General features: G+C 42.2%; 1 protein-coding gene across 4 annotated transcripts in view; it reads right to left on the reverse strand.

Moving 5' to 3' along the window:
• The window catches only part of PLEKHM3 (pleckstrin homology domain containing M3), a 179048-nt gene that overhangs the window by 64745 nt on the left and 100556 nt on the right, over positions 1-13747 (reverse strand). For all 4 annotated transcript variants that reach the window (XM_027589656.2, XM_027589657.2, XM_027589658.2 and 1 more), the window contains exon 6: positions 11924-11987. In XM_027589656.2, coding sequence (XP_027445457.1) covers positions 11924-11987 — 64 coding nt within the window. The remainder of the gene's footprint in view (positions 1-11923; positions 11988-13747) is intronic.

The raw sequence follows: 13747 nt of genomic DNA on the forward strand, positions 1-13747 counted from the left end.
TGAAAACTGACAAGGAAGTCCCAGAAAGCACATAGGTAAAAGTAGAGTGGCTTCTACAGTTTAATTACTCCTCAAGGATCATGGAACCAGGGTCCTAGAGCTGGGAGGGGCTGTAAAAATTGTTTAATTCAACCTTTCACTCCACAAATAAGGAAACCTAGGGCTCTAGAAATAAAGTAGTAAAGAGTCTGAGATTCTCTTGGGAACAGATTTGTACAAAGCCAAAGCTGGAGTAAAAAAGTGGTCCAAGTTGGATGTAATGTGTGAAATTGTCATTTGAAGATGCCCTATATCTTTAACACACGGGTTAACAGGGTTGAAAATAATCCCTTCAGGGGTTAAAAATCCATTTAAAAAAAAACAACTCAGGTTTTGTAAAGCTGTAAGAAGGGACAGGGATGGGGATATTTTTAGAGGTAAGCCGTGTTTCCCCTCCTAAGATTTAATGGAACACATGCATTCAGGGAGATGCGTGGAATTTAAACACAATTCAGCATCAGTTAATTCTAAGAGTAAAGGTCCTTCAGTCCGGCTCCCTTCCACCTGCACGTTAAAGGAAGCTAGAAAGCCAATTACACTCACAGCAGGGCCTCTCCCCGGACTGCAAAGGAAGAATGTACTGCAAATTCTACGTGTGCTTTACAAGCTAGTAAAACTATAATTGCAGGTGGGAAGGAAACATGGGTTCTCTTTGTTTCTGCCAACAGCTCAGTCTGGTAAGCTCCACCCTTCTATAGCTACAGAAACAGTGTGGACTTTATTTTTTTAAGCTCAAAAAATGTACACTCTATGATTCTACAAAACTTAAAGAATGCTTTTTGCTAAAACTGAAAAGATGATCTGTGTACAGCCCACCAAAAGGGCACGCATTCTTCCAAGAGACAGGTGCTGAAGGTGCCTACCTTTTTTGGGGAAGCCAAAACTCAGCTTCTGGTTGGTTCATGTGCTGAAGGCCTCTTAGCAAGACCAAAGAAAGATGGTGAGGCCAGGAGGCCAGCATGTGATTCTGACTTGTAATATCTAGCCCAAACCTCTAGGGAGGTCTCACTGCCAGGAAGAGGGTAGGGTGGGAGGCTCTGGAAGAGCAGTTCCCCTGTGGGGCCACTGGGGAGGTCTGGTCTAGGACCACCCTGGAGGCAGGAGGAAGCCCACCCAGGGTTTCTCGGCTTTCCCTATCAAGGTGCTGGTGAGAGGCTAAACAGGTAGAGCAAACATGACTTCTGTGTGGAGGCTGCCGTCTGGTGTCCACAGATGCAGTGTCTTGCTGCTGCTCGAGAAAGCCACAGGGAGCCATTTACAAAAGGTCCCCATCTCCTAGCCAACGCTAACGCCAGTAGTTGTACCACTAGTGAAGCTGGTAGCTCCTAAGCTCCGTGTGTCAAACAGCGTTCTAACAGCCTTACACGTCTTCACTCCTCTAAGCCTCACAGCAACTTCTGAGGAAGGTACTATTATTATCCCCGACTTCGGAGATTAAGTGTTTCGTGAGTTATGAAGAGAAGGGACTTGACCAAGGTCACCTAGTGGAGTCTGGAGTGAGCTGGCATTTGAATGTGGGCAGCCAGGCTCCAAGTAAATCACCCTGTACCATCTAGTCCCTCTGCAATGCCCAGCATCAGGTATCATCACCCTTTTGGAGACCTTTGTTCCAGGCATAAACTTCATCCTAGGTTGGCCTCACACTGGCCTGCTGGTCTCCTAAAAGCTCCTGACAGCCATCTTTATTTTGATTTCTATTTAATTTTCCACCTCACAAAGCAGTGCCAGAGACAGGGAATCTGGTGATATCTTCTGAATATGATTTATTAACCAACAGCTCGAGGAAATGGAGGGCTTCCTTGCTGCCACGTGACCTTCCTAATGTTTGCATTGCTGCCCTGACCTTGCAAAGTGACCTGGAATAGCTCGCCTATTTCTCTGTGTGTGTCTACTTTCAGAGCCCAGCTGTCAGCCTGTGCAAGTCTGTCAATTAGTATCTCAAGGGTTTAGGATGGGGTCCGGAGCCTTTTGAGGAGCACAATCTAACACCAACCTCCAAATTCCTTCTTGTAATTGAGCATTCATTAGTTTTGACGGAACAAAAGCAGGCATTCTCTATTATAAAGCAGAGGTCAAAACCAGTGGCTATGTTTTGTTTGGCCTGCAGAGTGTTTAAATATTGAGAAATTTCACATAAAAATACGGATTTCCGGCTTCTCTTGGAAAATGGGAAGAGATGACAACTCCCCTACTGAAAAACAGCTGTCCCCTTCAGAGGGGGACGCTCTCTGGTTTCTCATCATGACCTGAAGGCTCCACTTGGGCCTGCCTCGGGCACGGATGCCACTTGCCTGGCCCCTGCGGAAACTTTGTTCTAAAGCCATATCGGTCTCCTTTAAATGCAGAATGAAATGGTTAGGCTGCCCCTGCGATGTGCTTGGCATACCAGTACAGAACTGGGAGAGAATGTTCTTAGAGGGCAGGTGCTGTGCCTTTCCGATCCTGTCCACAGACCTGGCACAGTAAGTTCGTGGTACATCATACACCATTTACCACTTGCTTCTCGTACAGATAGATGAATGAATGACTGGCTCTCGGGAAAGAAGTGAATTTCTGAGTGACAAGAAACCTGCTCAACAGCTAACAGAAGTCTGGGCTTATTAATGCTTCAGCAGCTTTCTGAGTGATTCATGATGCTCCCTATACCTCTCCTTAATTTGTTGGGCTGTAAAGATCTTCCCTGCTGTCACAAATGATTTCATCTTGTTTAAAATTCCAGGAGCACAAGTGTTGATGGTTCACTAGGATTTAGCCAGAAATTTAAAAACAAACAATAAGAAAGGCTGTGCCAGTCAGCCTTCTAATTTTTTCTCAGAAAGATGGGGGGCAATATTACTGAAAAGCAACAAGTTTCCAACGTGGATCACAGTGCAGGCCACCATCACATGCAGTCAATAGTTTCATCAAAGACAGGTGTGCTAAAGCTGTCTTGTGAGTTGCCATCCTGCTCCATCTCTGGAGCAACCTCAGGTGAGTGAACTTTGTGAAAATGCTAGAAACCTCCTTAGCCTTCGACACCTGGCTAGACAGGCTTCTCGTGATCCCTCTGGTCCCTTGAGGACCAAACTACAAATGTGGTAGAGTGGCTGGCATGAGGGAGGCATCAAGGGGTAAAATACTGCTCATTAGGTTGAGCACAGCCTCTATCAGAAGTTCTTGCCACAAGACAAAGTACAGGAGTTTGACTATAACCAGTAAGAATCACTAGTCCTTTTCTGAGAAAATGAGCTCCCTCAACTTCAGGGCCAGCACAGCTATGGGCACATAGTGTGTACTTAATCAACATCTGAATGAATGAATGAATGAATGAATGAATGAATAGGGAGGAGGCACCCAGTCAAGGGTTTGGTGACTGAGAATTTGGCTCATGTTTCAGGAGCACAGGTGGGAGAGAAAAATTATAAACTCCACACACTGTGGAGCTCTAGCCCGGAGACTCTTTCACAGATTTTTTATCACATTCATTTCTGAGGAAAGTAAAGTGATTCCATCATACTCATTCCATGAATGTTTGTTGAGACAATTTATCAAAATAACCCTGAAGCATGCAGACAGAATGTTCTTCAGAAACGTCAAAGTCAGTAATGAAGACTTTCCTGCTTTCCTTCATGACGGAAATACTGTAGATTGGGTCATTGATGGGTTTGAAACTACCAAGGCCTGAAAGTTTTCTTCCCATTCCCTTACATCTGGCTTCTGCCTACAGGCCCTCACATTTCAAGTCAGATCACAGCCTCTAGGAAGCCTTCTAACAGTTGAGTTACTGGTGTTCCAGTGACCACTGCTGCAAAACAAAATACTCCAAACCTAGTGGTGTAAAACCACCATTTTATTCTTAGATTCTGTGGGTCAGAAATTCAGGCAAGATGTAGTGGAGATGGCTTTTCTCTGCTCCGTATCTGTTGCCTCTGTGGAGGAGACTTTCAACTAAAGGTGGAAATCCTTTGAAAGTATCTTCACTCCATGCCTAGTGGTTGATGATGGTAGTCAGCTAGAATGACGACCTGTGGCCTCTCCTTGTGGTCTCTGTGCATGGGCTGGTTTGGGCTTCCTTACAACATGGTGGCCGCTTCCAAGCGTGAACAGCCAGGTTGAAGCTGTATCACCTTTTATGAACTAGCCTTGGGAGAAGCCACCTAGCATCCTAGCATCACTTCCATGGTTACCAGCCCAGCCAAATTCAGGGAAAGGAAACACAGACCCCACCTCCCGATGGAAGGAACGTCATAGTCATAATGCAAGGAGGGCATGTGGGATGGGAGATGCTGTTGCTTTGCAAACTATAACTTATTTCAAAAAAATGTATAGAATGGGGCAGAAGTGATGGCTCTCTGATCTGCGAGGCCAAGACCTACAAAGGATCACTTTGCCTGGCTTTCACTGGCTCAGACAGCTCATGAGGCAGCCTGTGGCAAGGCCCAGGTGAGGAAGAGCAGAGGCCTCCCACCAACGACCAGCACCAACTTTTGGCCGCTGTGGAAGTAACCCACCTTGGAAGCAGATCCTCCAGCCCCAGTTAGGGCTTCTTCCAATGACTAGAGTTCCAAACAACATCTGGACTACAACCTCCTAACAGAGTCCGAGCCCGAAATGCCCAATTGAACTGCTCCCAAATTCCTGACCCACAGAAACCATGGGAGAAAAGGGTTTACTTTTGTTTTGGGTTACTAAGTTTTGGGCTAATTTGTTATATAGCAATAGATAGCTAATGCACAGACCTATGCCCCACTAAGCAACCACCACTGTGGCAGTTATTTCTCTGACCATGTGACAGCTTAGTTTTGATGCCAATCCATTCTTGCCTGTTCCTAGTGACTAACAACATTTGTGTGTGAAGTGGCAGGCTGAGGGGCTAGGAAGGCACAGTCTAATTCCATCAACAGTAAGATCGACACTAACCTTACTCTATGTCTTTAAGTAAAATGTCTTTGAAAGTAGACCCTCGCCTCGTCAGTATTCTAGCTGCGTTTTTATAAATGGGAAACAACAACAATACAAACTCCAAATGAACAACAACCAAAAAACCCAGATGGTTGGAAGCCAAAGCAGAAGCAGGGCCAGGAAACTGGATTCCAGGAAAGTGATTTCAGCACTGACTGAGCACCATCCAGTTCCGTGCTGCTACCTCATCTATTATCATGGTGTTTACGCTTGAGGGGCTCCCATATGACTTCTGAAATCCTTATCTCAACCAAGCTCTTTCTCAGCTGGAGGATGAGGCTCTCCCCTTCCAGCACTTACAACACATGGTCCTCTTTCCGGCCTGGATTCCCAAGAAGAGCAATACATTGCCCTTAGCTACCCACAGTTTCTGCCACAGCCCTCGCCCTGCCCACCTTCCCCAATCCTTTACTGTGTCTGTGGATCAGCTGTGTGGACGGAGCTGGGTGTGGTGCCTGGGTCTGCAGACAGACAAAGTGTTCTCTGAGCAAAGAAAGGCTAACCAGCTTGCATATAGAACAATCTGTACCACCACCTTGTGAATCACCTGCTTTCACCCACTCAGCTAACTGGCCCCCTCACCAAAACACCAAAATACCAGTAGTCAAGACTCCAAAGCCTGAAGGCCTCCTGCCGAGGAGAGCAAAGACCCAGGTTCCAGCCCAGGCACTTCGCACTAGTAGTCACTTCCCTTCCCCCAGGATCTGAAGCCCCCTGGAAGACAGCATGAGGCCTGAACTATTCTGCACCTACTCAAGATACAACTCTCCTGAGAAACCGTGACTTTCCATTTGCTCTGGTGCTAGCCTGCCAATTCTTCAGAGAATAACCTTCAATTCCTTCCCTTTACCCTTGAAACACACTCACTTTTGAAAAAAATCTGCTTATTTAAAAGGCATGATTTGTGCCCCCACTCAGTAATTTATGGTCCTCTTGTCTAACTCATTGATTAGAACAACTCTGGCTAAAATAGCTAACAGAGATTTAGGGATGTTTTAATGGAGGCCTCACTCCTATCTTGCCTCAGATTACCTCAGAAGTTTCTGAAGGCAGTGACGGCTGCGGCGGACACAGGTCCTGGCCATGGAACAACACAGGCAAGCTGTCACACTTTGTTTTTCTGCTTGTTAAATCCGAATGCTCCTAATTAGTTGCCCTGCCCGCTAACGCCTGGGTGGACAATGGCACAGGATCAGGGGTGCTGAGAGGCTATGAATACAAGTTCCTCAGGCTGCTGAGGCTTGGAGACTGGTGACTTGGTTGTGGGCACCGAGGCGCTGTGTTCTTGTGGACTGTGGATTCAAAGATGTCAGCCTCATGTGAATAAAGGTCATCACCTGTTGCTTCTTCGGTGAAAGGGCAGCTGTGCTGGGTGCCCACTTAGGCTCGGCCTTTGTGTGCTGACTCTGTGAATAGCACCCACAGAGAATAACTTTCTCTGATTGTTTGCTTCGGGGGCAGGGCCATGCAAAATTACTCACATACTTCCTCAAAGAAGAATTCAGCAAAGTCTGTTTTTAAAAAGTGGCCTTAAATGTCTTAAACATTGCCTTTTGGTGACTGTATTCACTAGCTAGAAAACTAGCTAGATAATCTTCATGGTAGGATCACCATTTGTGTTGTTTTTTCCGGCACCCATTTTGATAAATGTTTAGGTCACAGAGATGACAATTCTAAGTCCTAAGGGTGTGGGGGACTAGTGAAAAAGTTAACTGAAAAGTTGGCTAGCTGTTCAGGAATGTTTAGTGTTCAGAAAGTTTGCGACAATGAACAACTTGCGCTTATCCCAATATATAACAAGTGTAGATTTTTAATTTGGTTTTAGAATTCTATGCATTGTTGTTTTACAGAATAGCATTTCTAATGTTTAGGGGCTAACATTAAATTAGTTTGTTTTTCTTTGGGAAGAGAGAGTGTTAATAAGTTTGGGACAGTGTATGTATTCATCCATCCTTCCATCCGTCGATACATCGAATATTTACATGCCCAGTTGCTTAGCATGTTTACTGCTTTAGCATAGAACAAAAGCAGTTCAGACCATTCTAGGCAACTCTAGAAAGGCAGTACGCATTTGATTTACTCCTCTCTCTCTTCATGGCTTTTGAGTGCTATGGGCCCTCCTCTACTGGCATCCTTCCCACTTCACATCTCGTTAGTAAGTACTCCAAGTTCCAGATTGTTCCATCTTCTTTCATCATCATGTCTGTTGAAATACATCTCCCCTGAATACCATCCTGTGCTTTTAACTTATTAAGAAGACAAAAGAATTTGTGCCAAAATAATTTATTCTTCTCAGGTAATGTTTTGTATTCCCTGGAATCTAAATTGCCTTAAACTGAAGGTAGGGTCTAGTTTGGAAATTTAGGGCCCAGGGGAGGTGATTGTCCCACAAGATGGGTGTGTATGTTGGGAGGTAGGTGGTAGGCGGTGGAGGGGGTGGCTAGGAGGGGCTACTCTAAGCAGCTGCCTCACCCATGGGATCATCCAGTATCCTTTCTCGTGAATCACGTACAAATGGAATCTTTCAGTGCTTAGCTAACATATGCCCCAAAGGTGAGTAACACCAGAAGATTTAGTCATTAATACACATTTCAGGTTTTGTCACAAAAGCACAGGTAGCCAAAACTTAGAATTTAAATCTGGCCTTTCCTTTCAGTAAGTAGAAGGAACTTGAGAACAATTCTCCTATCACTTACACAGTCTGAGGAATGAGCTATTAAACCAGGGTTCCGATTTGCTCCTTAAGAGCAACTATGATCTCTTGAACATTAACTTACATATGCTAAGGTATTCTACTGGTACAGTGTGGAATTTTCTCATCAGCGATGTAAATAAGGAGATGGTTTGTCACATACTTTGCAGGAAAAGAAGAGAGCTAATACAGAAAGCTAATGCATTTAGAGTTATGGTATTGTTCCTACTGTCGGGGCTTATCTTTTTATTGTATTCCTATCTTAAAGCCTTCCCATGGATTTTTGACAATGCTGGATAGACAGAAAATAACAAGACACGAATTCTATTCTACTTCCCCCTCTTGAAGTATCAAAGGAGGAGAAAGGTTTTAAAAAGCAGTGCCTCCGTTTCCCCATTCAAACATGCCTCAGTACTGTCCATTCATTCACAGATGCTTAGTCCTTGTCTGCCAAATCCTTTAGAAAGAACTGCTCTGTCAGTTAAAAAACAAAACACTGCATTCACACCTCCAGAAAGTTTCTGCTTATATGATTTTATTTTGTAAAAAATCAGCTGTATATTATGTTAGATTCACATTCAAAGAGCATGGATTGGGTAAGTTTTTCTAACAGCATAGTAAGTTCTACTATGCTGACCAGAAATTCACCTGAAATTCTAAACTGAAGAAATGACAGGCTCAAGTCAGTGCCCCTCGGAGCTCCTAGGATTTGGAGAGTCTCTGCTCCCATCTTTTACCTTCCTTGGACCTGCTACAAGGCAGGAGGAGTACTTGGTTCTATCTTAAGTGTTACATGTTATAATGCTGCCAGCTGATAATAGGTAATGACTGTGTTGTTCAACTACTACCTTTATGAGGTGCTAGTAAAACCCAGTGAGCAACTTAATGACTGGTGAAATAAACAGACAATTAGGGACTCAGCACCAGCATCAGCTACAAATTTTGTCAATAACTGGCACTCATTGGCTAGTGGGCAGGCAACTACAGGTCCCAGAACAACTGGAGGGAGTTCCTTTTGCTAAGCAGTGTCCGTCCTGCTATTTGTTTCCTCACATCCAAGTGTACAGGAGCAAAGGAGAACACCTGCAAAGAGGCCAGTAAATTCAAATAATGAGAAGTGGGGAGAAAATGGTCGTTACATCAGAAGCATTAAGGTAGCTTGAAATCTTTGGCCAAATTGTTGAATTGAGCCTATCTCCTAAACTTTGGGATTGTTACTTATAAAAATGAAAACAGAGATAGAAGAAGGGAGCAATTTTCTTGGTATCAGACTTCTTCTAACATCTTTATCTTAGGTATTAGTGTTTTGTGTACTACATTATTTTAAGATTATATATACTTAAATTATAAGTCCCCTTTTACCAATGTGTATTCTCACCTTTTTTGATTTTTGGAGAGGAAAATGTCCATTTTTTTTTAAACACATGCTAATGGGAAAAATCAAATTCACTTAAGCGGAATTTGTAGAAAGCAATCAATGTCATTAGAAAGGATATTTATATTATCATTATTCAAACTCTCTAACTCTTCGGTTACTTGCATTAGCTTATCTTCTACTCCCCTGCAAAATTAATAAACTGAAATTCACTTTTCTATAGTTATTTTATGTAATCTGCTTTTATGGAGACCTTTATTTTAGGAGTGTGAAGGGTAATGAAATGGGGGGAAATAACTTACTCTAAAACTACTGAGGCTGACATGAAACCGGACAACCAAGTAGCCAGATAGGCCAAAATGGTACAGGACAACATGGGGCTGGCCACTGGCTCCATCAGTTAGGTTGGATTGCCTGCTGTCACGGACACACTCTGCCACAGAGCAATAGTATATGTTTTTTCCCTTGTGTTCCCTTCTCTTACGTATTCACAAGAACAGTTCAGGTTCAGAAAACATGCCTGAAATTTACTCAGAAGCCAAGGGAAAATGGGGTGGAGGGGCCCTTCAGTACTGATAGCCTAGATGCGGACAGATCAAAAGCTAAATTCAATTTAAACCACCTCAGGCAGGAAAAGTAATTGAATTAAACTTCCTCTAAATATGATAAGTTTGGGGACCTTAAAACCAGGCACAAAGAACCAGGTTAGAGTGAGCTGTTGCGTATTAACTGGATGCACAGAGCTCTAGCCGATCTCCCCACCCCCACCAGGGAGTTTGATGAGCTGCTGACTGCCTCTATCACTTTACTACTGAGGCTGAAAACTGATTAAGCTGCTTATGGGGCTCCAGAGGCTAATGGTCTGGCCCACCAGGGATACTGCTGTCACTGACTTAAGTGAGCTGCGCGGCATACGTGGTTTGGTTATTACAAGGGGGGATAAAAGCCCGCAAGGCATAGGAAAGCTTTAAAAAGGAGGATTTATCATGCCAAATGGATACACTACTTTGACACCCTAAAATGCATATGGAATTTCTCTGATTCTTTCTCTTCATCTGGTATCAAAACTCATTTTTGAAAGGCTTCCTCAAAGAGTACTCACTTTGGACCCCACCCATTCTATTTTAAACCACCCTTACAAGACTACATCCATGCCTTTAAACATACTTCTCGAGCGGATTCTCAGATACTATGATCAGGTAGAGTCCTAGAAAATAGGTAAGTGTGTGATGGGTATTTTAGTCGATTCTTCTCCTTGCATGCCACTAGGCAATAGTAATTAAAAATATACCTTTTCCTACCCCAGCCAGCAGATCATTCCTGCTTGATTATGTAGTAAAGGGTGTGCAGGACTGAAGAAGTGGAAGGAGCTGATGTGAGAAATACATTAAACTTGATGCACACGAGAAAATTAAAACACTACCATTCCCTCAGACGTTTCCAACTAAATGGTCTAAAACCACTTCTACCATTTAAAATAATTTTCCTCCCTCAGGGTGTACAAAGAAAATGCAAGTCTTAAGTTAAAAAACAACACTTAGAGTAGTTTAAATTCTTGCAAAATGACTGAAGGATCTGAACAATTTTTAAGCTGACCTCATTTCCCTGGGCAAAACGACCCGTGAGGAAAATAACAACAAACAAAAGAACAGAATCAGAGCAGTATGAGATACTCTGAAAGTTGTCACAATCATTTTTTTGACTCTTGAAAGAATAGATATATGGAAAGTACTGCTTTCATTTAGTGTCTAAAAGCTTCTGAGGGAGTGAGTTGTTGATTTAAATGATTAACCAAAGCTTAACATATTCAGAACTTTGGGTTGAACAGACAAGATGTTGGTTTTCTTCTTGGTTGCTAACCTGGTCAGTCAGTAAAAGGACAAGCACTAATAGAAGTTTTAAAAGATGATTTGACTCTTGTATGTTCTCTTATGTTTTATTAAACTTTAAAGTCCTCCAACTGTTTGACTTAAGCACAAGTCAAAGAGTTTCCTAGAGTCATTGCCTTTTAAATCTTTTTTCCTTGTACAATTTTTTTATTGAGATATAATTCACATACCATAAAATGCACTCTTCTAAAGACACAATTCAGTGGGGTTTGGTATATTCAGAGTTGTGCAACCATCACCACCATATAATTCCAGAACATTTTTCATCAGCTCCAAAGGAAACTCTGGGCCATTAGCAGTCACTCCTCATTCCCTTGCTCTCCCCAGGTGCTGGTAACTGCTCATCTATTTTCTGTCTCTCTGGGTTTGCCTATTTTGGACATTTCATTTAACAGAATCATAAAATATATATTTTGTCTGGCTTCTTTCGGCATGATGTTTTCAAGATTCATTCATGTTGTAGCTTGTATCAGTACTTTGCTCCTTTTTATGGCCAAAAATATTCCATTGTCTTGTTATACAAAATTTTGTTTATCTGTTCATCAGTTGATGAACAGTGGGTTACTTCTACTCTTTGGCTATTAGGAGTAATGCTGCTCTGCACATTTGTGTACAAGTTTTATGTGGACACAAGTTTACACTTCTCTTGGGTATATTCCAGGAGAGGATCTAACTGCTGGTTCATATGGTAACTGTTTAGCTTTTTGAGGGAACACCAAACTGTTTTCCAAAGTGGCTGTACCACTTTACATTCCCACCAATAAGGTATGAGAGCTCTAGTTTCTCGACATATCCTTGCCAACATTTCTTATTGTCCCGCAGCATCTTTTTATAGTAAGGTTTTCCCCCCATTCTGAGTAGAAATTGATTATCAGGGCTCGTGAAGAAATTACCCCAATGATGGCAGAATTCAGTGCTAGATCATAATCAACTAAGACACTTTCCCAGTGAGAAAGCAGAAATGAAATGGCCCTTCTGAGCGCTCACCTGCTGCAGATCAGCGAGGGAATATAGGTGGATCTGTTGAAGGAGGTATTCTCTGGGGAAAATTCTGAAAACAAGGACAGAAACACAAATGAACTGTGGTACTGCCACAAAACAAGTTTTGTCTCTTTCAAGACCCCTTTCCACTGATAGTCTTCCTCCCAGCATTCTCTGAGAAATCTAACATCCCTTTTCTTCTTAACACAGATACTAAGATGGAAGTAAAAGTTTGATCTTTGCCTTTTTTTTTTATTCCTAAATGAGTTTACTTCAGGACAAAAAGGAGTGATGCTCTGTTTTTTTTCTTTTTAAATTGAAGTGTAGTTGACATACAATATTCTGTTAGTTTCAAGCATTCAACAAAGTGAGCAGCTATATACATTATGAAGTGATCACCATGATAACTCTACCATCTATCATCATACAAAGCTGTTGCATATTATTAACTACATTCCCTATGCTGTACACTGTATCACTGCTTATTTTATAAGTTTGTATCTTTTAATGTCCTTCCCCTCTATTATCCCTCACCCCATGCCACTCCCCTCTGTCAAGCACCCTATTATTCTCTGTATCTATGAGTCTGTTTCTGTTTTATTTTGTTTTTTTAGATTCCACATATAAGTGAAATCATATGGTATTTGTCTTTCTCTGTCTTATTTCACTTAGTATTATACCCTCTAGGTCCATCCATGTTGTTGCAAATGGCAAAGTTTCATTCTTTTTTATGGCTGGGTAATACTCCATTATATGTATATACTACCTCTTCTTTATCCATTCGTCTACCGATAGACATTTAGGTTGCTTTCCTATCTTGGCTATTGTAAATAATGCTGCAATGAATATAAGGGTGCATATTCTTTTCAAATTAGTTTTTTTTTAAGATTTTATTTATTTATTTGAGAGAGAGAGAGAGCATGAGAGGGGGGAGGGTCAGAGGGAGAAGCAGACTCTCTGCCGAGTAGGGAACCCAATGTGGGATTCGATCCTGGCACTCCAGGATCATGACCTGAGCCGAAGACAGTCGCCCAGCCAACTGAGCCACCCAGGCGCCCTCAAATTAGTTTTTTTTCTGTGGATAAATACCCAGAAGTGGAGTTGCTTGATTGTACGTTTTTAGTTTATTTTTAATTTTTTGAGGAACCCCATACTATTTTCCATGGTGACTACAGCAAATTACATTCCCTTTTCCCCATCCTCACCAACATTTCTTGTCTTTTTTTTTTTTTTTTTAAGATTTTATTTATTTATTTGACAGAGAGAGACACAGCAAGAGAGGGAACACAAGCAGGGGAGTGAGAGAGGATGAAGCAGGCTTCCCGTGGAAGAGGGAGCCCGATGCGGGGCTCGATCCCAGAATCCTGGGATCATGACCAGCTGAAGGCAGACGCTTAACGACTGAGCCACCCACAACTGAGCCACCTAGGCACCCCTCTTACTTGTCTTTTTGATACTAACCATTCTGACAGGTGTGAGTGATATCTCATTGTGGTTTTGATTTACATTTCCCTGATGATTAGTGATGTTGAGCATCTTTTCATGTGTCTGTTGACCCTCTTTGGAGAAGTGTCTTCAGATCCTTTGCCTATTTTTAAAACTGGTTTATTTTTTATATTGAATTGTGAGTTCTTTATATATTTTGGATATTAACCCTTTATCAGTTATATCATTTGCAAATATATTTTCTCATTCAGTAGGTTACCTTTCCATTTTGTTGATGGTTTTCTTCACTGTGCAAAAGCTTTTTAGTCTGATGTAGTCCCATTTGGGGTTTTTTTTTTTTTTTTTTTTTTTTTTTTTTGCTTTTGTTGCCCTTGCCTGAGGAGA

The sequence above is a fragment of the Zalophus californianus genome, chromosome 3, assembly GCF_009762305.2.
Source record: "Zalophus californianus isolate mZalCal1 chromosome 3, mZalCal1.pri.v2, whole genome shotgun sequence".
Classification (NCBI taxonomy): Eukaryota; Metazoa; Chordata; class Mammalia; order Carnivora; family Otariidae; genus Zalophus; species Zalophus californianus.